Raw genomic sequence first — 25,124 nt, forward strand, 5'->3', positions numbered from 1 at the left:
AACTTGTAAATTTTAAGTAAATTAACTCCTATCATTTATCCATGCAATGTTGCCCATTATATAGCCTAGTTAACATGTCATGTGTCAAAAGGAGATTAATACCACTTTTGCATTTGATTGAGTTCTATAAAGTAAAAAATAATGACAGTTATATGTAAAATAATGGCATAAAGTAATTTGCTATTTGAGTAATAGTTTAAGATTCAGGATGTTCATGAATCCTAAATTTTTTATTGTGCATATATATATATATATATATATTAGAGATAATCTTGTTTGAGATACAATTAAGTACTAAATATCAACACTAAATTTTTATAATTTATAAAAAATACTCAATATTTTTTGAAGACTAATTTCTACCAAGATATAATATGCTTATAATGTTTCATTTTGGAATAGCATATTGCACAAAATATGAGCTAACTGATATTGCTCACAAAATTAAATATGAGGCAATGAAATATTTGGTACATAAAAAATGTTTTTTTAAAACAGAAATAAAAAATATACATAAAAAGAAAGTGGGATAGAAATATGGAAAAATTTCATGTGAGGACCCTTGACCTAAGATAACGAAAAAGAGAACCTCAGAATTTTTAAAATTTTACTAAAGGATCCATACGTAATTTCTTTTAAATTTGTGACAAAAATGACAATTCTCGTTTAAATGAACAATATAAATAACTTGTTCATTCTTATACTGTATGATATTTGTTTATTTACTGAATGTTATTTGTTTCTCTACTTCACTTATTTATCGACTTACTTTCACTTAATTTCATTTTAAAGGGAGGGCCATAAACAAGTGAAGAAGGAAAAACGAACAATATTTCTTAAATAAATGAACAATAGATAGTATGAGAATGAATAAATTGTCTTATTATGAAACTAATATTTAGAATAAAATCAAGTGAAACTATGACTATAAATAAGTGAAATAGGGAAATAAACAACACTTCATAAATATATGAATAACACATAATATGAAAATGAATAAGTCATTTATGTTATTTATTTAAATTAGGATAATTTTATCATTTTCGTTATAAATTAAGAAAAAATTTTGTATGGATCATTCAGTGAAATTTCAAAAATTTAAAAATCTTTTTTTTTATTATCTTGGATCAAGAGTCCCACCTAAATTTTTTTCTAAAAATCATTTATTATTTTTTTAAAAGTATTTTTTTACTCATCAAATATTATATTATATTATACAACAGATGTTAGCAATGAAAGGGATTCGTTTTCTGGGCCGTTACCAACGTTGAGAGTTTAAAACTTGTGGTTTGTGAATCTTACAGAAGTACGAGCGCATCTTTTTTTGCCAGCATTAAATGAGAGCCGAATTAAGTCTTCGAATGAATCTCATGAATGCCAAATCTGTCGATATGTCAGTGGCTTGTGAATTTATCTTAAAAGCCTTATTTACCAGCTTAGGAGAAAAGACTAATATATATATATATATATATATATAGCAGATCTTTTGAACCATTATTTCACAGTGCATGTTAAATTTTATAATCTTTTCACTCTTTTTGTACAACTCAGAAAATCCATTTTTGATAAATTCATAATGGAATGAGGATCTAAATGGAAAGGAAAATTGTCAATATCATTTATTTAAAAAATGGAGATCATAAGGCACCTCCAAAAAACAATTAAAAAAAATAAATTTGGCGATTCACTAAATTATAGGCCTATATATCGGTTTTAATGGAGTTTACTCTCCAACTTCGCCAACCTCGTACCCAATCAAATGAATCAAAAAGTGGTTCAAAGATTATTATAATCTTTTTTTTTCCTCAAAAAGGGTCATGAATTTAATGATCATTCAACTCATCCTTCTTAAAATTAATTAATTAATTAATTAATTCACTCATTAATTAAAACAAAAAAAGACAATTTAATCACATGGGGACATACATAGGACTTTCAAGCACACATTATAGCAGTTATATAGTTAGTGGTCACATACAGTGACTTTGATTCTAAGCAACCTGAAAGGTGCCAAAAACAACACTATTGAACTATTATTAGTGTATTAAGTGGTTCACCCACCCAAAAGGGTCCTAGTTTTAATGTCTTATTGATTGATATTGATGTGATTTGATAAAGTGATATTATTTATCGGCTGTTCTTATTATTTGTGAAAGAAAAAGAACTTCACATTCAAAGTATTAATGTATCCAAATTGAGCTGGATGGACTTGAAAGAGAATAACCAATGGGAAAAGATTATTAGTAGTCAATACCCAGCGGTATCCATGTAATTTGAACATCATCTTTGCGTCCCATCTATCACTAACCCAATTGATTTGACACCAAATAAAATCTCAGTCACTTTAGGGGGCCATAATAATTGGCAATTTGCATTGGTGCCCCACTTGTTTGAGTGGATCAGTGAGTCAACTGGAATCTTTTACACTTGATCCACTTGTCTATATTTTGAATTAAAAAAATATTCACAAACAAAAATAGCACGTGTACATTCTTAACAAAACATCCATATATTTATTAATAAACTGATCCGATACTTGATCCTCTCTGCATTCTTGGCCACTTAGGTAAGACAATGGAGAGAGCAAACTGAAATGCAAGAGATATTTATATTACTATATTTCAATTGTACCACCATGTCACAGGGCACTACAACAACCTGCGAGCAAAGACACTGTCACTCTGACACCCCAATACAAATGGTGTGTCATGACAAAACTGACAGGAGCATAAAAAACTGGAATGAAGACCTGGTTTTGATGGTTTCCAATATCAAACCAAACACGCTGTGCAAAGAAACATTGAGATATCACCATGTAATTACTTTCAAGTCGAAATACTTTTATTAAACTGGACAAGATTGTTGAAACCTGTGCTGGTCAGCAGTTACATTAACGATAGGTACAATCTGTTGATGTACACAAGAAGCTGCATCCTGACAGCCCACCAAAAGCCTCCACTAAATTTTGACATAGATTGGACGCTAAAGATAAATTACAGTCCCTTTTACTGTGCAAAAGACTAACTACCACGTGAAACCCAAGCGAGATTAAAGTTACATTGCTATTACGCCTATCTCCAAACAGTCACTTGTGATTCTCAGTCATGCTTTAACCTCCGGTGCAGTAGGCTGGGTTTCATCTTTCTCAGCATCTTCCTCTCCGTCGTCGTCGTCTGCCGCATCAGCCAGTTTTGTGAGCTCTTCCTGAATCATGAGCTTTATATCTGCCTTTTTTGGGGTGAGATCCACATTAAACCGCTTTGCTGAAAACAAGTCACAGAATTTGTTAGGCACCTACGGGGCATCTTAATCCAATTCTTATTTTCAATTCATGAACTGCATTGTTCTTTCATCGCAAGTTATGCTTGTATTTGTCAAGCAGTGGAACTATACTCACTTCAGATCCCAATTATTTTTCCAAAAATTGGGTTAAAGATCCACCAAAGTGGGTAGCCTTAACTGTACATGTGATAACAGGAAAGCCCGGAGCCTGTTCTCGTCCCTGTCAGGGGAGATGCCAACCATCTCCCCTTTCGAAGAACACTCAGATCCTTATTATTAAATATCTCAAATGATTCATCATTCCAGAATAGGTCTCCAGTATATCATGTGACACAGATTTCAAGATTAACCATGATTGGTTAATAATCAATAATAAATTGATTCATGTAAAAACTCCTAACCATGAAAGTACACAAAAGTTAACTTTTGCTCTCAAGATTATAGGAGCCGCACTATCTGATACTGTTAACTAAGAAATGGTACTTACCCAGCTGCTTCAGAATGTCGGTAAATGTTGCCTGCAAAAGGGAATTAATTTAATTCAGGATAACATATCAGTAGTTGGCAGCAAGAAAGAGAGTTCATTAAATTGCTATAAATTTCAAGCTCACACGCAGTCTTCAATGATGATGAAGCATGCAAATCTAGGAACACCAATGCAGATTACCAATGTTACAGTTCATTTTATGGATTTTACTAGCAATTCTGTAAGGAGTCATGCCTACCAAACTAATACATGGTCTTACAAATGCATGCATGCTACTACTTTAAAGGCATGCACTCCACTTATTTGGCCATTTACCTAGCTAAATGACAAATATCATGCTCACAACTAACATATCAAATGTTCGAATCAGAAAAGACATGCATAGGAACATTCAAGGATCCTCTCATAGTCCATACTCCCTTTGGACCATAATACAAGTCATTGTTAATTAATTTTCGTTTCTCAAAAAAAGCTGGTTAAGAACTTGATTTTCAAAAAATTTCACACATTTCCAATCGTGCCCATGATTATAATAAATATAACATTTGACTTATTCAAAACATCTTATTAATTACTTAATAAAGTAAGGGCTGTGATTGAAAATAAAAATATAGAAGACCTACCCAATGCCCTATGCTTTGAACCAAGCAAAACTTCTAGTAAACAATTTATATTGTGGTTTGAAGGGAGTACATGCATAGGTGGGAATGTGGTGATAACTATAAGTCAAGATTTACAAGCAGCTAAGCAAAATTTTGATGCTGTCCCAACTAGCAAGATGCTAAACCCAAAAATATTCATTTTGTAGGACAAGCAACTTAACGGTTGGATAACACTCAAGCTTAAAATCAGCATCTTACTGTATTGAAGTCAACTTCTTTAAGGATTTCACATGTTGCATCTCGCAACTGTTCATCACTGGGGATCACCTTCTCTTTGTTCTTGCCCTTTCCCTTAACTGCCTTTTCTGCTTAAATATAAAAAGAAGGGTGTTTCATTACATAAATGGGCTGAAAAAAATTAACACTAAACTTGTATACTTACGTTTTCAAATTTACTAAAATATAAAATTTATGCAAATTAGGACACTTAGACATTTAGATGAAAGAAAAGAGAAGCTCATCATGTTTACCAGTTTTCTCTTTGGAAGATGACTTAGTGAGGACTGAAGACTTCTGCTTTTCCCCCTTTTCATTTTTCTTCTTCCTTGAAAAGACCTTTGGACTTCCATCACTGTCATCAGTAACCTTTGACGGGGTAGATGCTGATTTCTTAGGTGTTCTCCTTGTTGTTAAGTGAGATTTATTCGTAAAAGTAACTTTCTTGGCTTTAATTTTTGCAGAGGATTCTTTTTTTATGGACGATGCTTTTGTAGCCTTCTTCTGTTTTTCTTCATCTTCAGATTCATTTCCAGAATCATTTTTCTCCTCACTTCCAGAACCCTCTGGCCTCTCCTCCTCAGATTTATCAGGAACACCATTTTCATTCTGCTCATTCTCTTCGTCTTCCTTCTCTTCCTTCTCTTCTTCCTCTGACTCATCTTCTGTATCAGAAGTACTCTTCCTCTCCTCCACAGCTGAAGAATCCTCTTTTTTCTTCCGACTCTGAAAAATACACACATTAATTTCAGGCAGGCAGGTTTTTCAAGACACCAAAAAATTGGAAGAATATCTCTAAAGATGAGTTCAAACTTCAGAATTAAAATATATGCGAAAACTATTATGGTTTTTACGTGTCTTCTTTTCTGATAGGCGAACCCACACTGACAAATTTATTCACACCTACCGGCCTCCCTACACAATAGGATTCAGGATGCACAGATATATTTATTTCTGAATGAAAAGATTGCGCATACTGAAATACGGGTATATGCTCATCAGAATTCACAAGTACAACTATAAAATACTATTCAAAACAAAGTAATAAGGTGCACAAAGAAGTCATTTAAAAAAAATTTACAAATGATGCAAGTGTTGCAGTGCCAAGTTTGAGGGTATACGAGCCTAACATCAAAATTAGTATCAATATCAATAAAACTATAAAGAGCCACACAATTCACAAACTTTGAATAATGCGGATCATCTACCTAGTCAACTTAAAAAGCCTAAGAAGTCATTTTCTATCATCTGGCTTGCAAATTTTTCCTTACTACTATCATCAACACATTTGGGCTGTCCACTTTACCTTTTGATTTGGCTCTGTTTGTTGGACTCCATGACATCTTTTACTCTTTTATGAACTTTTACTTCAGGAAATATTTTTCCTTACTAATGTCATCAACAGATCATCCATCTCATGCATCACATAGGGAAAAAAATCCAGTTTTACATAAACAATGAAACTAATTTATTATAAACAAAGCTACAGTATGCTGCTGCTTCAAATACAATCATGCTCTAGCTGTTAAAAAATGAAAAGCACCTTGGCAGAACGTTTTGAAGTTGTGATCCAAGATGCTGATGAGCCTCTTTTCTCAACCCGTGTGCGCTTTTTGCTCCTATTCGACTGTTAACCAACGTAAAGCAAGTCTTATGAATATATTGCACCAGGCATTTCTCGAGGAAGACATAAAAACATGATTTCAGAAGGAAAAAATTATAAGAAAATCTAACATACAAACCTTCTCCTTTCCTGCAAGTAGGACAGTTGTTGTAGCATGAGGAGCCACCAGAAATTCTATTAGCTTCGTAATGATATCTTCCTGCAGATGGAAGTATATATTCGCCCATAAAATCATGAATCAACACAAACAACTTAAGAAGGTAGAAATGCTGCTTTAGGAAGCTTGAAGTCATAATACAAGCAGCATGAGCATGTAGTATATCATTATCCTCAAAATCACAGCAAGACTGTACAGTGAAATATTGAAATAAAGTTTTTGTCTGTAAACAGCGAAACCATTTCAAGTGAAAGTGCAAAATTCATTAATAAAAAAGTGCATAAAAAATGCTAAACCATCAAACCTTTCTGGTTGTTGCCTTGTTAACTTGTATGTCAAGCACATCACAGAATTCCAATAACTTTTCTTTGTTACACTTGTCGAGTTTTTCTTTTACTTTCATTTGTTGCTTTTCCTGCAAAGACAAATTATGGAGTATAGAAGAGCAATTGGTAGAACGATAGCAAACGTTTAAGTAAATAAGCAGATAAAGCCACTAGTTTGTTATATACTTTATGGTTGCAAGATACAAGAACCAATTTTCACACTTAGAATTACCTCATTTTCACGCCACACAAAACCTGAAAACCTTAATATATTACTCTTAATCTGCGGTGCCTGAAAAAAAAAAAAAGAAAGAAAGAAAGAAAAGAAATCACTTCGTAGCCAGATGACAACAGAATATAAGCATATTTTAAACTGTCACGGCATGCATCACCCTCTATACTCAATTATAGAGGTGATGTGAGACAGTTACTACATAAAATGACAAAATAAACAATCAATGTGGGTTAAGTCAAAATATTATAATAATAGAAAAACACACAGTTCACAAATATGAGGACCTACCTTCCCTCTCCTTCCAAAAAGAATGGTATGGAGCAATCTGAAGGTTTCATCAGGCTTCCTTCTAGATAATTTAAATGCCACTAAAACAAACAAATGTGAGGGCCACAAAGTTAGTAGTCATCCAGAATAATACAAAACATGCATCCAACGCTCAACGGGCTTGCCATATCCCAGTGATTAAGATCATTCTGCATACCTTGCCTAGGTCATTAACATATGCAGGATCATGTTTAGGAGATAAGAGCATGCTTGATTTAAGTTCATGATCATTTAGCAATCCCGATACATAGTGGCCAACCATAGGCTATGTTTGGGATTAAATTTTATGCTCTTTAGCATCATTGCACTATGCCTTGGCTCCATAAGTAATTCTAGACTAATATTGATAGGTACTAAGTGGATGCAAAAGCTATCTATTGAGGAGAGAAAACTTAACCAACCCACCTAAATATCCTCTAAGCATCCAATATTACTCAGGGCTTAAGAGCATCCCATACTACCTAAGCCTCCATCAATTGGCTCCACTTGGAAAACCAATACCTCAATGGCTGCACTCTACAGCACTTCATATGGTGAAACTTTGCTTGAGATTATCATGGGAAGACATAAGTATGAATTTAAAAGTTGGCTCACATAAGTCTCGTGACTTGGACTCAATCATGGTGATGGTGAACAAACTCTCTAAACAACCATGTTGCAACTTTACTGTGTGAGACTGGTTTGTTGTTTTGCCGTGATTATCTGGTCCCAGACATTCATCCTTGCATTGGTTGGGGGCTTACTCAGTTATTTATGCTTATATAATACATTTCACAGCCATGTTCATCATTTATGTCCTAGTAAAAACTCATGTATACACATAAGCATCAGTAACAGTGCATGAAGCTATCAAGAAACATATGAACACATACCCAATACAGGCCTATCATGTGTAAAATAGTTTTTTAGAAACTATCTAAAAAGTGTCAAATAGAAACATAGAGCAACATTGACGTAGTGTGAACTATGCAGCCGATTGTTGTTGCATCTAAAGTGTCAAACATATTGTAAAACATGCACACAACTCTTTTTTCAAGTGTTAGAGAGCTCCATAAATGGTCCTCACTGTTTTAGTGTTAATAGGATTGCCAGACAACTAAAGATTAGGAACCGATTCACCATGGTTGTCAGATGTCACTGAAAAAGATATTTGAATTGCTAAAAGGGCACTGACTAGCTAATATCATCACTAACAAGGCATTTGGAAAAATGTCATTATCAAAGGTAATCAACTTGTGATAATGAACAGCATACCATGCCTGATTACAAAAAAACTAGAAAAAAATCACGTAGATACTTATCACAAAGAATCATGTCATATTCATGTTATATTCTTTTAGAAGAAAACTGATCCATGTTAAATAATTTTCAGTCGACTCTCCATATACTCCCCATTCTTTGCCAAGGGAAATATAAGGATATAATGTATTTAACCAGTTATTTTATGCTTGATCCTGCCTTAAAGTCAATTCTCGTGCTATTATTTAAAAATTCTGTTTGAAGAAAAACTTTTAGCATCAAAACCTGCAACAATGTGAAGTTCACATCTAAGGAAATAATGCAATAGGTTTACTTCAGCTGGCTAGAGTGAACAGAGGAAAAAAAACAATTTAAACACAGGCAGGCACCATACCGTTGGGTATATCTTTCAAAGGTGTACCATGGCCCTGCAATTTCAAAAGTATATCTTAAAAGACTTAAACATGATAGCTTTTAAAAGAATACATTGAAATCATAACTTTTCAAGACGAAAAAACTGCATTGATACCTTCTCAATGTGAAATTCTTTTGATGCATCTTTTTCATATGATGTTACCAACCTCTCCACTGATTTTCTTTCACGTACCGGGCGATCAATAGTAGGAGTCCTTGGCTCCACCTCTGACAGTTTCTTTCTTTTCTCTTTCACTTTCTCCCCATCACTCTTCTCCCTTGCATGCTTTTTTGATCCTTTCTTAACTTTGCTATCTTTTTCCTCATTTTCTCTTGGCTTATCAATTATATCCTTGCTCTCTTTCTCCTCCTCATCGTTCTCCTCTTCTACTTCTTCAGGTTCCTCCTTGTCAGCCTCCTCGTTGTTGTTGGGGGAAGCCTCTTCTTCCATTGCATCAATTTTGGAGTTCTCAGCTGCTTCTTTTTCTTTCACTGCTCCACTTTCCTTAGTTTCCTTAACCTCTGCCTCTTCATCCAATTTTTCAACCACAGATCCATTTTCATCCCTCTTATCTTCCGCTTCTTTTAAATCAACATCTTTCTCACTCTCTTCTAGTTCTTTTGCATTGCCATCTTTTTTATCCTCTTCTACTTCCTTCACACCATCCTTTTTCAAATCTTTAATTCCATTATTTTTCAAAACTTTTCTTCCGTCAGCTTCCAAGTCATTCTTTTCATTAATGTCATCTACTGTTTTCTCTGGCAAGCTATTACCATTGGAAGCTTCCTTGACCGTTCCCTCCTCACTCATACTGATCTTATTATAGCAACAATATACAATAAATACTTCTTCCTGCACACTCCACCGCGCTGAGCCGCTGAACTTGTTAAATTGGACAATTGAAGCCTGCTGATATTAAATAAAATAGGGCTTTAGTCTAGATACGCTAACATCGTTCTCGCCATGCACAACAATTTTCAAGACAACGCACACTAATTTCACCACAATTTGGAAAAGTATTCCAATCAGGTAACGAGCTTATAATTGAACCCGGAGAAGCAAAATTGAAGCCTCCTGTTCTAGTAACAACTGGGAAAAGGGTAAAAGGAATAATCCATGAAGGCCCTAATTGAAAGTCAACTGTAGAAATAGCACTCTTCAGCTGAGAAGAGAGAAAAAAACTTGACAAAGGTACCAAAAAGGCATGAATTTCGTGGTGCACAAGTTTTTGAGAAACCCATCTCAGCCAAAACAAGGGTAACCACAGTCAGGTAAATCAAAACGATATTCTCAACAATCCAGCGCACTTAAGGTCAAAAATTAACAAGGTCCAATTCGTTTTCTCGTCCACCAAACAGGAAAAAAAAAAAAAGTACTCAATTTCAACACAGACAATCAAATATGAAAATATAGAGCTATAATTATAATAAGAAGTTCCTTACTGAGCCCTAAGGCTTCCATCACCAACAATTCAAACAAAGCTAAAAAAATTAAAAAAAAAAACCAGTCATAAAGAATTGCTGAAAAAACAGAGCAAAAGAGGGCAATTCAAAGGATGGAAAAATACAGATTCGAGGCATTGAATTGAAACAGAGCATACCTTTGGAGCCTATCCGGAACAAGAAGTGTAAGTTTCTCTCACTAACATGTCCCGTTTACGATCCCAATCTCTCTATGATGCCACCCTTTCTCAGTCGTGGAGGTTATTTCTGACAATATACACAGTTCGGACTTCAAATGCGGATTTTAAATGCAGTTAACTGCCACGGTGGACGTGTGTGCCGCAGCAATCCGGAACGACAACGAAATCGACGGATGGTATTTGGTGTTCAAGTGGTACGTGGAGGATCGACGGCTGTAATTCGTGGAAGCGTTAAAGTTATTCTTTTGATTGATGATGCACACACTTGTTGCGTCGTGTGCACGTGGCGATTTCTGGGGCAAGTCCGTGGGGCCCACTTGAGATGCTTGTTTTCCAAAACTTTGCTGGAGAATTTCAACCAAAGACGTGGTGAGATAATTATGAATGGATCTAAAAATATTTTAAAATTTTAATTTAAAAGGTTAAAGTAAAAATAATTTTAACAGTAAAAAAATTTATTTACTTATTAATTTTATTTGAAATATAAAATTATTAATTTTTTATTCTATTTATTAATTTAATAATATTAATTGTAAATTATATTGGTTTGTCAGGTAAATAGTAATATCAATGATTAATTTGTTAGTATCAATTGTGAACTACACGATATGTCAGTAATTTACAATTAATATTAATAAATTAATATATAAAATTAATAATTTAACAACTAATATTATTATTTATAATTAAATAGCTGATATTCAAATATTATATAATTGTTAATAAATGAATTCATGTAGTAATTTACAACTCATATCAATAAATTAATTAATGAAGGTAATAAAGTTAATAATTTCATATCCCAAATAAATTTAATAAGTAAAAATTATTTTGGTATTTTTATTATAAAAACTATTTTTCATTTCAATTCTCTTGAAATAAATCAAAATTTTAATTTTTTTTTGAAATTCATTAGTAATTAACTTACATTTATGGTCCTCAATTAAAACTCTCCCAGCTTTCAAAGCAGACTCAGAAGTAATATAGCCGCGTTTTTTATTAGCGAGAGGAACTCTATATTATAATCCAGGAGAAAAATCTTTTTTGCAGATTTAGCTTACTAATAAAGTAATGGATAAAAGTGATTTCAACTTATTTAGTATTTTAATTTTATAAATGTATCTTTTCAACAGTCCTCTGTAAAATTAACACTATTAGTTTTGAATATTACAAGATAATTATTTTCTAATTTTTTAGACTTGCCCGACATTCTTTTTATTTTTGTAAAATGACACATTTTTCTGCCATTTTCCTTTTTTTATACTAATCATTGTTATTATCAATATTTGATAATGTTTTTTAATATTTAAAAGTTTAATGCCAATATTTATTTGTTAATGGAACTAACCATTTGAAAGTTAGAAGATTGAAAAAATATCTTATAAAATTAATGGACTAAGATAAAATTTTATATGGGGTTAAATTGTTAAATGTATATTTCTACTTAAAATAATGTGTTGAAGCTAATCCAAAATAATGCATTACATCATATCTCCAAAATTCACTGTATTCTTATCAACATTACTTGACATTATTATGGTAATTAGAAGGTAACTAGACTCCATTGCCTTACCATGATAGAAATGACTCCATTCAAATGTCTACTGTAGTTGATTAAAAGTGAACTTATTAAATTTAAATCACCAAATAACTCATGGTTGAATAATTTAAACTAAGTAATTTATCTCTAAAGTACAAAAGTTGAACCCAGTTGATAATAGAAGTTTTTTAATAAAAGTGGGGTCCCAAGTTTGATACTTTGGTTATAACCTTCTCCAAACAAGGAAAACAATCATTCATTAGAGTTTGAAAATAAACAAAAGCGTGGGATGTCATTGACATTATAAAACAATTGAAAATAATTTCCAACAATCCAAACTCTTTATTATATAACCTGGGGTTTGCTCAAAATTGAGAACCCAATCACATAACCACATAAAATTCACTAAAAGTAGATTCAGGGACTTAAAACAGCTTCCATTAATCCCACTATGACCAATGAACTTGACTACAACTTTGCCATAAACTTGATCATCATCCTCAAACCAAAAACCTTGCTTAAAAAAATGGACATAAAGGGAAGGGAATGAGGGAAAATGGCCACCTTGAAGATGAAAGCCCAAAACTTCCTCGAATGGTGCCCCAGATCTTGCCTTAACAAAACTCCCACACCATCTCTCAAATTCTCTTTTTTTTTTCTAATTCAATCTTGCATGTGATCTAACTAAATTAGATCTCGTGCCATTCATTGCGCAAGCCCGATTCATATTTGACTCCTTAACTTGAGCCCAACATTGCTCAATATACACCTGAGTCTTATCCAAAGTTTGCCAACTATTCCAATAGATCTGTTAGTCATTTACAACCATCATCTACTTAATATATGCAACAATTTACAATTTTATCCTTCATTAACCTACTAATCATGGATTTCAAATCCAAAATGTTATATGTCAAATAATGTGTAAAAATTATAAATATGAATAAAATAAATTTGAATATTTTAAAGTCAGTATGAACCCAAATGCTTACAAATATCAAATTTAAATCAAGATGATGAAAAATTAATGGAGAATTTGGTGACGCTGCTTAATGGGGTAAACTTTATAATTTATCATTGATACGAAGGTGAAAATTAATCAAAATTATGACAATGTTGTTGCTTGTTGGACAATCAGTTACATGTTGTTAGCCTCTCGTATATAAGCTGGAGTGTCCTTATTTCTTAATAGCAGGAATATTCACATAATAGAATGAAATTGGTATAACCTTATCCCATATTTCATCTTGAAATTAAATTTTTGTTATTGTCTTGTCTGGAATTGGGATAAGACAGGACATTGCAATAAAGTAGATAAAATGTAAAAAAAAAAATCAATAACATCTATTAAATTACATAATAACTTGTTAAGCCTAACATTAAAATAACAAGAGTACATAAATCCAATCCTTGAGCTATAGCAACTATAATTTAAAGTTAAAAAACACAATTACAACTTAAAGTCAAGTACACAATAACCACAAATAACATCTAGGCTACAAATACAATAACAACAAAATCATTGAGTCACACAACTTAAATAAACTAGTCAAAGGCAACATAAAACCATTGTTCATTCCCTTAAGTTGTGATCTTTGGAGCCATCACATGTTAATGAAAATGTATGTATATTATTAACAAAAAATTTATACACTAAATAAATAAACTATTATATATCAATAAAAAAAATAATATGTATACCTAAAGGTGATTTCGAGTCCCATCTTGCTCCAAATTTCTTTTCTTTTCTTTTTTTTTGGTTGATCCTGCTTTTTTTAGCATTGTTTTTAAAACCGGATCGGACCGGCGGTCCGACCGGTGAACCGGTGACCCGGCCATGTGTCCGGTTCGGTTTTCTTTTTATTTTGTTTTCAGTTAACCCGGGTGACCCGGGATTAACCCGATTAACCCGCCCAACCCCTCGGTTCAGGCGGGTTGGGCGGGTTGAAATTTAAAAAAAATTAATAATGATTAATTAAGATATATATTTATTTTTAACATGATAATGATTAATGATAGGTCAATATGAGTCATAGGGTAAAAAAAATATACTTATGTCAGATAAGGGGATGAAAGAAGTAAAAAGAAATCAAAAAGTATAAATATATATTATATTATATTATTTTTTAATTTGAATTATTTAATTAAATAATTTTTAAATATATCACTTTCATTTATTATCTTTTATTTTAAAATAAATTTTTATTTCTATTATTTTAACTCATTGAAATTTTTTTATCATTTAGTTAACCTTATTTTAAAAAAATATAAAAATATTTTATACTTTATTATTGTTAGAATTATTGTTATATGTTATATGAGATATTAAGACTTGGATATGTATGAACGTATTGAGAATTAATACATTTTTTATTTAAATTATATTATTTTATTATGACCGGTCTGACTCCGGTTTGACCCTCGGTTGAACCCATGACCCCTGACCCCTGAGTTTGCTGCTTCAATGACCGATCCGGTTTTCAGTACCTTGTTTTTTTAGGCCGGGATAAACCTGTCTCTACATAATTATGGAGCTGGGCCGGGGGGAACGAAGACAAGCGTGAACACCAAGCCTAGATTCCTGTTTACTATAGTCTTTCATGACTGCAGTATATATATATATATATATTTTTTTTTTTTCCTTTTTCTGGTATTAAGTATCTTTTTCCGACCATCAAATTTAACGGTCATGAATTTTTTCTAAGAAAATAATTTTATATTCACAACTCCCACGTGCGCACATCAAAATTAGATTCAAGATTCTATGCCTCACGTCCGAGAGCATGGAATTTTACCAAGTTGACTAAAAATTAAAGGATAATAAGATTTTTAATTTTTTAAATCTATATCAATTATCAATTTTATCTCTGGAGTTTAATTTTTATTAATTTAATTTTTTTAAGTTTGTCCTACACTACAAGAGCTGTTTAACACAAATTTTGAAGTTTTGTGATTACTGCTGACATAAGTAATAAAGGCCATTATCACTTAAATGAGTAGTCAGAGTTTAAACTTTAACTCATGTAGATGTAATAATTTAGCTAGGAAAGAATTTATCCATTATTCTCAATATCTTGGAGAGATATTTTTTTAATTATCAGCGAAGCTCGTTTCTTATGCTTATGAAAAAAAAAAAAGGAATTGACAATATTTTACTTTAACATGAATATTCATGCCAAGATATTTTTCCGGGATTTCCGCATTTTCCCTCTTCGCCCCTTTCCGTCGGTGACAGGGATTTTCAAGTCTATTCGTCTGCATGCACCGTGCAGTGTAATAAAATGATTTTTGAAAATGACAATATTTTATTATGATTTTGATCGATTATATGATATCTCCATGGGATTCCAATCATCTATAGGTAAGCGTTGCGTAAAAAATGATTTTTATAATTTTTCGTTTTTTGTCTTTATTAAGTAAATATTTTCCATACACTTGTGTAAAGTATAAACTAAGAATGACTGTTTAACTAATAAAATTAAGGTATTATTTAGATTAGTAAATTTGAATTTGGATTTTAAATTAAAATTTCGCACTTCAAATCTTAAATTTAAAATTCACACATATACAAATAAATTTAAATTCATAAATTTTGAAACGTCCAAGCGAGGGATTTATTCTAAATCCAAATATATCCAAAGATAATATAACAGTATCTCAGCAAACATTAAACATCAACAACCACCCAGGATTAGCTCAAATAACAAACATTAGGTGAGGACGCGTGAGGTGGAAGGACAAGGCTAAATTTTTCTTGATATAACAATAAAAATTAAACATCCATTAATGTATTATAGTTGATGTCATTGTAGGATTAGGTTGGGTTTACTTTTTACTATGTCATGTTATCTGTTATTTTTTTAAAAGGATAAATGAATAAATTATTTTTTAAAATTTATATCCAATAATATTATAAATTTTAAACTCATTTATCATATAAATTATTCCCTCAATTTTTAACCTTTGCATATAACAAAAGTTTACTTTAACTATTAGTCAATCAAAAAATAATAAAAAAAATTTCAAAAACTACAAAAAAGGATCAATAAATTTTTTTATCCCTTTCTTTGATTTTTAGATCCTTAAATGTAATTTTTGAGTCCTTTATTATATTTTTTTAATCCTTTCATGTAATTTTTGATATCTTTTTCTATTTTTTTTAGTTAACTAATCTTTAAAATTAATTTTTGTCAATGGCAAGGGTTAAATTATACTGTTTTTAAAAGCTAAAGAAACAATTTGCATAATAAACATTTAAGGTTTATGGAATTACTTGGCATAAAATTTAAAAGTAATTTGCTCATTATTGTTAACTTGCATAAAATTAATTTATATTACTGTTTGTCAATTTAATTTGTTCTTTTTTTTCTTTTTGAGTTGTAATCGCACGAGGCAATGTTTTTTCTGTTTTAAATAAATTTTTTATTTTATAATTTTCTCATCAAGAAAATTGCAGTGTTTAATTTGAGGAAAATACATGTAGGAAAAAGATAACTTTATGTCCTCCAATTTTGTTCTCGATCATCAATTAAGTTTTTGAACTTTGTGTATAAACAATTCAGTTTTTGCAATGTATTGACTCCAAATAATTTAGCTCTTGTAATTTTTTGACTCAACTCAACTCATTCATATAATTCCTCAACTCATTAAATTATAAAAATTAAATTGTACTGAATCAAAGTTTAATAACTAAATAAATAATTAAGAAACAATTCAAGGACTAAAAATTATATGATTCTATATTTTTTTATATAGCTATCTGGCTAATTAAATTTAAATATTTCTCGATTTAATTTTAAGTAGTTCTCAAAAGATATTACCTGTATTTACACGGATTTAATTATCCCATCTTCTCTTTTGAAAACAAGTGTGCATAGAACCATGGATTCAATCCATTGGATTGTCCTTACACCAACCTAGATAACAGTGGGCCTCCGGCCCACAGTAATGAACGATGCCGTTTCCCCCCCCCCAAATTACACAATAGAATACTAACAAGCCATTGTAAATCAATTTTTTTAATAATTTTCCAAACAGAAAAAAAAATTTATAATTAATTATTGAGCTAGAATCACATTTTGAAATAAATTATGAGAGGTTACTTATAAATTCAATTTTACTGTTAAATAATATATTTGCTTCTTAAATAAAAATTTAACAAATTTAATAATATTAAATAACTTTATCAATAATTTAATTTTAAAAAGCAATATTTTTTATGGTAATTTGTACAGCTGAAATCAATTTCAATAATTAAACAGATTGTTATAATATAATCAATTATAATTAAAATTAATTATATTAATTAATTATTTTCATAAAAAATTATATTCAATTAAAATTTTAATGGACCTATTATAGATGTAGAGCTGTAATAAAATACCAGCTTATTGATTGAAGTTTGGCAAGGCTTGGGTTGGAGAAATTCTTTCTAATAGGTCGATATTTTCCCAACTCGTGCCCCTAACAGTGTGTTGCAGGTTGGTCTTTTTTTAAATTGTTTTAAAATACAAATCCATCACTTTGAGTTTTTTTATTTTTGTAAACAAAATCATTTTTTAAATTAATTTTTCAAATAACAATAAAACTACTTCTAAATTATTAAAACACTTTACAAATTTCAAATAACAAAAAAAAAATCTAAAGTCCTCGCTCTCTGAATTATACTTCTCATACATATAATAGTTGATTTATGATTGAACAAGATAACAAAAAATTGTCATCTTACTTTAAACCTCCCCCCCCCCCAAAAAAAAAAACTAAAGATGTTTCAAAAACATCACAGAATACAAAATTTGATATTTAACATATTTAATAAGGTTATTTTTATTATTTATGATAGATCTGGGACAAGCTGTCCCTGTTCATGAAGTTTTATTTTATTACTTCATTTCACTTTTTTATAATTTTTATTGATTAAAAGTTATTTTTTAACTGGAAAAACATGTCAACTTCATGAATCTAAAACATAGCATAAACTGAACTTATTGCTCAAATTTAGAGAACGGCTAAACTAACTTTTGGAATTTTCATCAATAAAAAATAAGCTCATTAAATTTAAACGTTTACTTGGTTTTAATAACCAACAACCATCCCTTTTTTTTAAGCAGCTATAGAAGGTAAGGTGGAGCCAAAAAATATTTCAAGATTAAAACAAAAAAATAAGCAAGCTAATTTGCTAACTTATGAGTAGCTTGTTATAAGTTTGGGTTATGCAATAAGAGTTAAAATAGACTTGCATCTATATGAACCATTTTTGCCAATCCAACTTACCATTATTTGGCGAGTTCATACTACCGGCTTTAATGGTGTAAATTTTTCATATAATGGTGAGTTCATTCAGATGTGAGAATGTGAAGTGAAGAACACTAATGTAGATGCGCACACACACACGGGACCTAGGCTCCATACACACGCAAAAGACCTGGGTTCTCTTACCACAGTTCATCCGAATGTGAGAATATGAAGTGAAAAAATTAATGTAGATGTCGAAAAGCAGAGATGCATTGATTAAAGAAAAAGGGTGGTGAGTTATGCCGGTTATACAATAAAAAATAAAACTAAAGCTACATGATAAAAAGAAAAAAATAAAGTAATAGATGCAGAGTCTGAAACTGGTAGTAGTTTGTTGATGATGTTGATGATGATTTGATTGAGAAGAGAGCTCTTTATTTATAGATGATTTTGACTTGGTGCCTGCAGCCTCATGATTGCCACTTTCTTGAATTTAGGAAGCACTTCCTCCATCATGTTCACTCATCATGGGTGATGGATTTGACTTAATGGCTAATACTTCATAAATATTCTTTCTTTATATAATTATTTTAAAGCAATTAAGTTGAATTGACCAGGACCTCTAAATTTACAATTTAGGTGCAAACAATATGTAACATATATTTTGGATTATTTGGGTCACGATTGTATTTTTTATATTTGACTATAGGAGGTCCTCCAATATATATATATATATATATATATTATAACTTTTTTTATGCACTGAATAAATAAACTAATATAAATAAGAAGACATAAAACAATGCTAAGGGTACAATACGATGTGATAAAATAAGGAAAAAGAAGGGCTCCGCAGAATATGGCATATTGATGAGCTATGAAGACTATTGAAGAGAATGATGGGCACTGTGAAAAGGATGATGAAGGGCTTGACAAAAAATTGACTTTAATTTCCTTTTGTTTTTTCTTTCTAAAAGATTCAAAATTATCATAAAAAATTCTTTTAAGGCCTGGGTTCAAAAACAAAATTGACAAGCTTTGGGCCATCCTTCCGAATACAGCCCAACTAAACCTATCTGCGGCACCACTTCTCATGTTCACCTCTTAATATAGCGGGTCTCCAAAATAGAAAGCTACCGTGATGATTGCATTAACTTTTTAAACTAATGACTAATTATTAATTTATATATATAAAGGATATGTGGAATCGAAGTTATTCTTTGCAAATTTTTAATATTTGCGGCGGATTTTTTATTCATTAGAAATATAAATTAAAATTTTCCCTTGCAAATTTCTATTTTTTGTGGCATTTTCTACTTAAAAATGACTCGTATTGAGAAGTTCATCACATGGAAAATAAAGAAAGAAAAATTTGGGTCTTCTCGCAAATGGGAATCACACGCTAATAATTATTTTTGGCATGGAATCATTTCTAGTAGATCTATTCAACTAATTTGACAGGCTTGGTTCTACTCGACATGCCAAATTGGTCCTAATGACCAAAGTTGGGTTGGCCAGGGTTGAGATCGAACCTGGTCTTATCCTCCTAGGTGTAGGTACATATTATTTTTCTTGACACTAATCATATGCAATAAATAAGATTAATTTGTTATTTTTTAATAATTTCTACGGGACAATCTTGGTCTAGAAGAACAAACATTAAGCGCCATGTTAATGATAATCTGGTCTCACTTGGCCCATACCAAGCTTCTAGAGATTAGTAAAGAAAAGTAAAGCATATGGCTCATAATGAAATGAACAAATCATCACTCGAGAAAAAGGGTGTCTAATATGAAGATATCATATCTTTGATTTGTTTTTTGGTTTCCTCTCAAATAACAGCTGAATCATTAAGCGGATTTATAGGGTGAAAAGAAAATTAGGTTCAAATTTGGCAAGAATAAGAATGAGAGAGATTTTATGAAGAAATATTAGTTTTGATGAGGATTTGGTTTATAACTCACAAGGTTCAAGGTTGTGAGACCAAATCCTATTGCTAATACAGAATTTTATTGGTGAGTAATTTATAAATATTTTTGTAAATGTTTTTAAAATTTGAAGGTATGTTTGGATTTTAGTAAGCTCTAGAAATCTAATTTACCTAAATTTCTGTGGCGTATATTAAAAAAGAAGAAGAATGAAACAGACTCTTTTTTTTGGTTTAGTAATGTAAAAGTGGAAGCAAAAGAATTTGATTACCCCTACTGTGTGTGTGTCTATATAAAACCTTCTTTATGCATTCCATGCCATGCTTAGACACATCCCAACAACATCTAATCATTTTATCTTCACTGTTCCCAGCGGAATTTTCATAGAATAGAAGTCCAAGGGCTCACCTAAAATTATACTAGCCAATATCAATATATATTTTTTATTGTCCCGTGACCAAGGATACTTTTTAAGTTTGTTAAAGTATCAAAGAATGATGGTTTTGTTGTTGGCTTTTTTGGCTCTTAAAGGCTAATTCCTGATTATATAGTTGGTTGTTTTAAATGAAATTCACTTTTCATTCAAAAAATAAAAAAGAATCAAAGAACAATTGACGGAGAAATGGTATCAGTTTCAACAAGTAGAAGATAATGTAGTTATTGTGAAGATAGAAAGCACAAAATTTTACATGACATTAGAAAAAAACTAAAACCTGAACATGAAAATGGAAGCTAAAGATTGAAAAAGTAAAGAAATCATCAATCAGTATGAGTACTATACCAATCTTCTGAGGATGGAATTTGCTGCTTCAATCTCAAATCTTGACGTGTGGTTGTGCTGGATGATCCCATGGAAATATCAATCTCTATCAAATTTTCATCCTCATTCATCTCATTAATCTCTGCCAACAGCTCCATCAGAACTTCCTGCTTGAACATGGCTTCTGGTAGAAAATCTGGCAACTTTGATTCCAATCTCTGCTCATGTTCTTTACTTATGCCAGAGAAATGGCTGCTCGGAAGGTTGATTTCAATCAAACTATCTTCTTCTTCATCTTCATCATCATTGTCAGATGCTAAACTTTCATAGATTCCCAGAACTCTAGTACTACTCTGATCAAGTTCAAAACTTTCACCAATGTCCGAGTCATTGATGCTTTCAGTTTCACCATCTGATGAGAGTGATGGATTCTTAGCATTTAGCTCAAACTGTTCATCCATGTCTGAGCCACTGCTACTTTCACTATCAGATGGGAAAGATGAATCTGACTGGGATTCAGCTTCTTGCTCATTGATCAGAGCAATTTCTGCGTGTAATAACTCCTCTTTCTGCATCTTCTCCTGAACAAGACTTTCATCTTCAGACCCTTTTTTCTTTCTCATTGTGACAAGAAGAAAAAGTGTTGATAGACAACCATAGGCACAGTGAGAAGAACAGGCCAAGAAGATTCAGAAAGTGGGAAGAAAAGGAAGAGAGAAAAAAGAAGGAACAAAACCAGAATAGTTGAGAGTACTAATGAACCTAAACATGAACAAAGATTGGCGGAGCTTTGCTGTGGATTGTGTTCTTGCTCCATGATCATTCTCTGCAAAAGCTGTGAGAATGCTTGAAACAGAGCTTCACAATCACAAGCAAAAAGTTGAAGACTTTCAGAATGGGAAGATTAAAGGAGTGAACTTGCATTCGTCTCTTTAAAGCTTCTTCCTCTTCACAGAGATCATACCTGAAGTGGGTGATATTAATTTTGGTAATCTCAGCGAGAAAACCTACGTACTGTTTCTCTCTTGGAGATAGTGAAGGCAAATTTGTTTTCCATCAACGTTTCACAACCTCGAAGCCTCGAAGTTGAGGAATGCATGTGCGAGAGACAAAGCCTGAGTCGTCCCCACAAAGCAGAGTTTTATAGTACCAGGCCATTCAAAACCAGAAACTTCGTCCCTCTTGCTTCATCCTTGTGTTTTATCCACAACCAAACAAAACCCATTTTCAGAAATTTGCCTAATCAAAATGAGGAACAAAGCAACAACGAGTTTCTCAAAAGAATGCCTTTTCAAAGCTGGAAAGCAAACCTTTTCCCGGGAAATAAGCATTAGTTTAAAAAGTTCCAGCTTTCTGTCGTATGTAATACTATAGAAGTACTCACTCAGCTGAATAAACACTAACTAATGCATGTATAAGCTGATTAATTCTGTCAAATTTGTCCCCAGTATAGTATCAGATATGGAGACATAAAAAATGGTGGTATCTGGTTAGATGAACTAGCTTAAAGAGCACAATCTTGAATACATTGACCTAATATGAGTAATGACATATGGAGTATAATGTAAGAAGACCCATGTAAAACTAGGAACTTTAACTAATTACCAGGTTGCTAACAAGTAATTAATATTTATGACATAAGTCCTACATTAGGAAGTTTCTAAAATAAGTGAGGTTTACAAGTTTAAAGGACTTTTTCATCCAACATGTTAATCACCTAAAATAACATCGGTACTATGGAATGGAGTATGAATACCACTTCATGCACTCTACATCAGGGAGTCTTATAAGATAAGTGTCGTTTATAAGTTTTAATTGAATTAAAATTTTTTTACACATGTACTTGCGTAAAAATATAAGAGTTTTTCAATGCCTCAAAATCATGGCTTTGGTTGAACTAGTTACTGCTGCTTCTCACAAAACATAATTTGGTAGCACAGATGCCATGCCAATTACCAAAACATAGATACAGGGTTTGAACTTGAGATTATATTTAAGTGCTGTCTACTTCTGAGGACTAGATTCAAAGGCATCTGCATTTATGTTTCTGCAAATCATGGCAGTGGCTATAATGGAAGCCCATTCTTTGGAGATATCTTGTGGTCACAATGTCGGATAGTGTCCATTCCTCTAGCATCAAACCTCTGGCGAAGTTATGACCTACAGTAACACAAGGGCCATGAGATGCTGCGCGAAATGGTAACAACTTAAAAGCTGAATAGTATTCACACAATCTGTCTCAACCTCATTGTAAGCTTCTTAATTATATAAACTTTCAATGACTTTAAGCAAATTAGAGAAAAAGTAATTATTACAGTTAGTTTTATTGCAAAAAAAAAATTACATTAAACTTTTAAATATTGACAAAATATTTTCAAATGTTGATATCTTAAATTTAATTTTTTAAAATAACAATGATTGAGATAAAAAATAATTATTTAAAATTAACGGCATTAGAGTTTAGAGATTGTAAATATACTTTATAAAATTAGAGACTAAATTAAAATCTTAAAAAAATTAAAAGATTAAAAATACACTTTAGCTTTCTTTTGTGTCAGTGTTAGTGCATGTAATTAGCATAGAGAAAAATTAATCAACTTTCTCATGAGGAACTGATTCAGAACACAAAAGAAACATAAAGTAGATGAAGAAGATTTAGAGCAGATTAAGGTATAATCTACTCATAATTTTTTTTTTTTTTGTTTGAAGGAAAAGGGAAGCATAGAGCAAATGTAATGAATGTGGAAGAGGTTCTTTTGACTGTTGATGAGCTCATTTCTTGCGTAAAGGAATTGGATTACTGAGACATAGAATCTCAATGTTAATGATGAGCTCCTGCCCGTGAAGAAGATGAAATCATTGTTGTTGTATTTAAACAATTAATCATAAAAAAAAGGATAAACAGACAAGCAAATTTCCGGTGCTCCATGTTCATGTGGCCCTTTGAACTCTTCGATTGTCCGAAAAGCCCATGAAGAATTAATAGATGACAATGAAATTTTGAGCCTCTTAATTTTACTTTAATTATTGATTGTGTCTCTCGCATTTAATTATTATTAATTCATTCTTTTATGTTTTTTTTTAAAATTATTATGCCACTCTTAATTTTTGAAATAAAAATTGGCTTTCAAATTAATATAATATGTAAATTATGTTGATCACTTTGCATGTATATTTAATTAAATGAAAATAAATTGACTTTTATCAATCTAGTTTTTTATATAATGTTTTATTTTTTTTTATTTTAAATTTATGGTTTTGTTTTTTCCCACCTAAATAAATACATTTTTTCATTTATCTATATGATTGCCATTCGTGTTTTATTATTCATATCAGTAAATTTAATAGTTTTATCTCTTTTTAAATAATAAGGATCAATAATAATTGAAGTTAGCTTAAGAAACTAAAATTGATAAAAATAAAATTTGAGGGACCAAATCAATAATTAAATTAAATTAAAGATGAGAGATTACAAGTTTTATTATTCTGAAAAAAAATAAGGAGACATCTTATTTAACATTTTGTTAAATGTTTTTCTTATAGTAACTAATGTTTCATATTTTTAATATTATAAAAGTTTGAATGGAACCCTATATATACTACATTCCATTGCTCGCTGCGTTCTTTTTTAATAGAATTCAATGCCTTTAATTTTTTTTTTATGAACCTTTAATACAACCCATTCAATTGTGTGAGCCATTTTGTTGTGAAGTCAAAAGTCTTCACCTGGAAACAAATCTATGAGCAACAAATAACAACAAAATCAACAAAAGAGCAAAGGAAATTAACCAATATTTAGATTAACTCTTGAATAAAAAGTATTAACATATGACTTTGAAACTTCTAGTGTATCCAAGGTCAGAATAGAGAACAAAGAAAGTGATGCACAAACACGTGCCCCTAATAATTTTGTCAATGGGACGATTGTTTGATAGTTAAAAAATTATTTGAACACTTCAACGGTTCAACTATGTTTTATTTTATAAAATACAAATATTTAGACTTACAAATACAGTGTTTAAACTTGATTGATGTTAAATGTATAGCGAA

General features: G+C 31.2%; 2 protein-coding genes and 1 non-coding gene across 4 annotated transcripts; all 3 read right to left on the reverse strand.

Moving 5' to 3' along the window:
- Positions 1-2,819: 2,819 nt before the first annotated feature.
- LOC129318865 (DEK domain-containing chromatin-associated protein 4-like) lies at positions 2,820-10,684 on the reverse strand. Of its 2 annotated transcripts, none has more exons than XM_054963840.1 (12): positions 10,571-10,684; positions 9,085-9,879; positions 8,950-8,983; positions 7,278-7,357; positions 6,987-7,046; positions 6,733-6,843; positions 6,390-6,470; positions 6,191-6,274; positions 4,902-5,373; positions 4,630-4,736; positions 3,770-3,800; positions 2,820-3,263 (listed from the first exon to the last, which is right to left on the reverse strand). In XM_054963840.1, the coding sequence occupies exons 2-12, from the start codon at positions 9,778-9,780 to the stop codon at positions 3,103-3,105; spliced, it is 1,917 nt and encodes a 638-aa protein (XP_054819815.1). In that variant the 5' UTR covers positions 9,781-9,879; positions 10,571-10,684; the 3' UTR covers positions 2,820-3,102. The 2 variants fall into 2 exon arrangements, with proteins under 2 accessions (XP_054819815.1, XP_054819814.1); XM_054963839.1 differs by having other exon boundaries at positions 4,630-4,739.
- LOC129319132 (U6atac minor spliceosomal RNA) lies at positions 3,418-3,544 on the reverse strand. The gene has a single exon (XR_008595442.1). It is a non-coding gene; the product is annotated as a U6atac minor spliceosomal RNA (small nuclear RNA).
- A 10,248-nt stretch (positions 10,685-20,932) lies between the features above and the next one.
- Positions 20,933-22,336, reverse strand: LOC129319003 (uncharacterized). The gene has a single exon (XM_054964037.1). It carries the CDS (start codon positions 21,695-21,697, stop codon positions 21,074-21,076), a length of 624 nt encoding a protein of 207 aa, XP_054820012.1. The 5' UTR covers positions 21,698-22,336; the 3' UTR covers positions 20,933-21,073.
- Between the last annotated feature and the right edge of the window lie 2,788 nt (positions 22,337-25,124).

Source organism: Prosopis cineraria, unplaced genomic scaffold (genome assembly GCF_029017545.1).
Source record: "Prosopis cineraria cultivar Desert tree isolate PC_DT_omini unplaced genomic scaffold, ASM2901754v1 PC8, whole genome shotgun sequence".
NCBI lineage: Eukaryota > Viridiplantae > Streptophyta > Magnoliopsida > Fabales > Fabaceae > Prosopis > Prosopis cineraria.

Coding starts and splice junctions, on each gene's coding strand:
- LOC129318865 (XM_054963839.1), bottom strand. CDS start 9,780: ATGAGTGAGGAGGGAACGGTCAAGGAAGCTTCCAATGGTAATAGCTTG. Junction 7,047..7,277: donor TTTTTGGAAGGAGAGGGAAG/GTAGGTCCTCAT, acceptor TTTTTTTTTCAG/GCACCGCAGATTAAGAGTAA. Junction 6,471..6,732: donor ACAAGGCAACAACCAGAAAG/GTTTGATGGTTT, acceptor TTCCATCTGCAG/GAAGATATCATTACGAAGCT.
- LOC129319003 (XM_054964037.1), bottom strand. CDS start 21,697: ATGAGAAAGAAAAAAGGGTCTGAAGATGAAAGTCTTGTTCAGGAGAAG.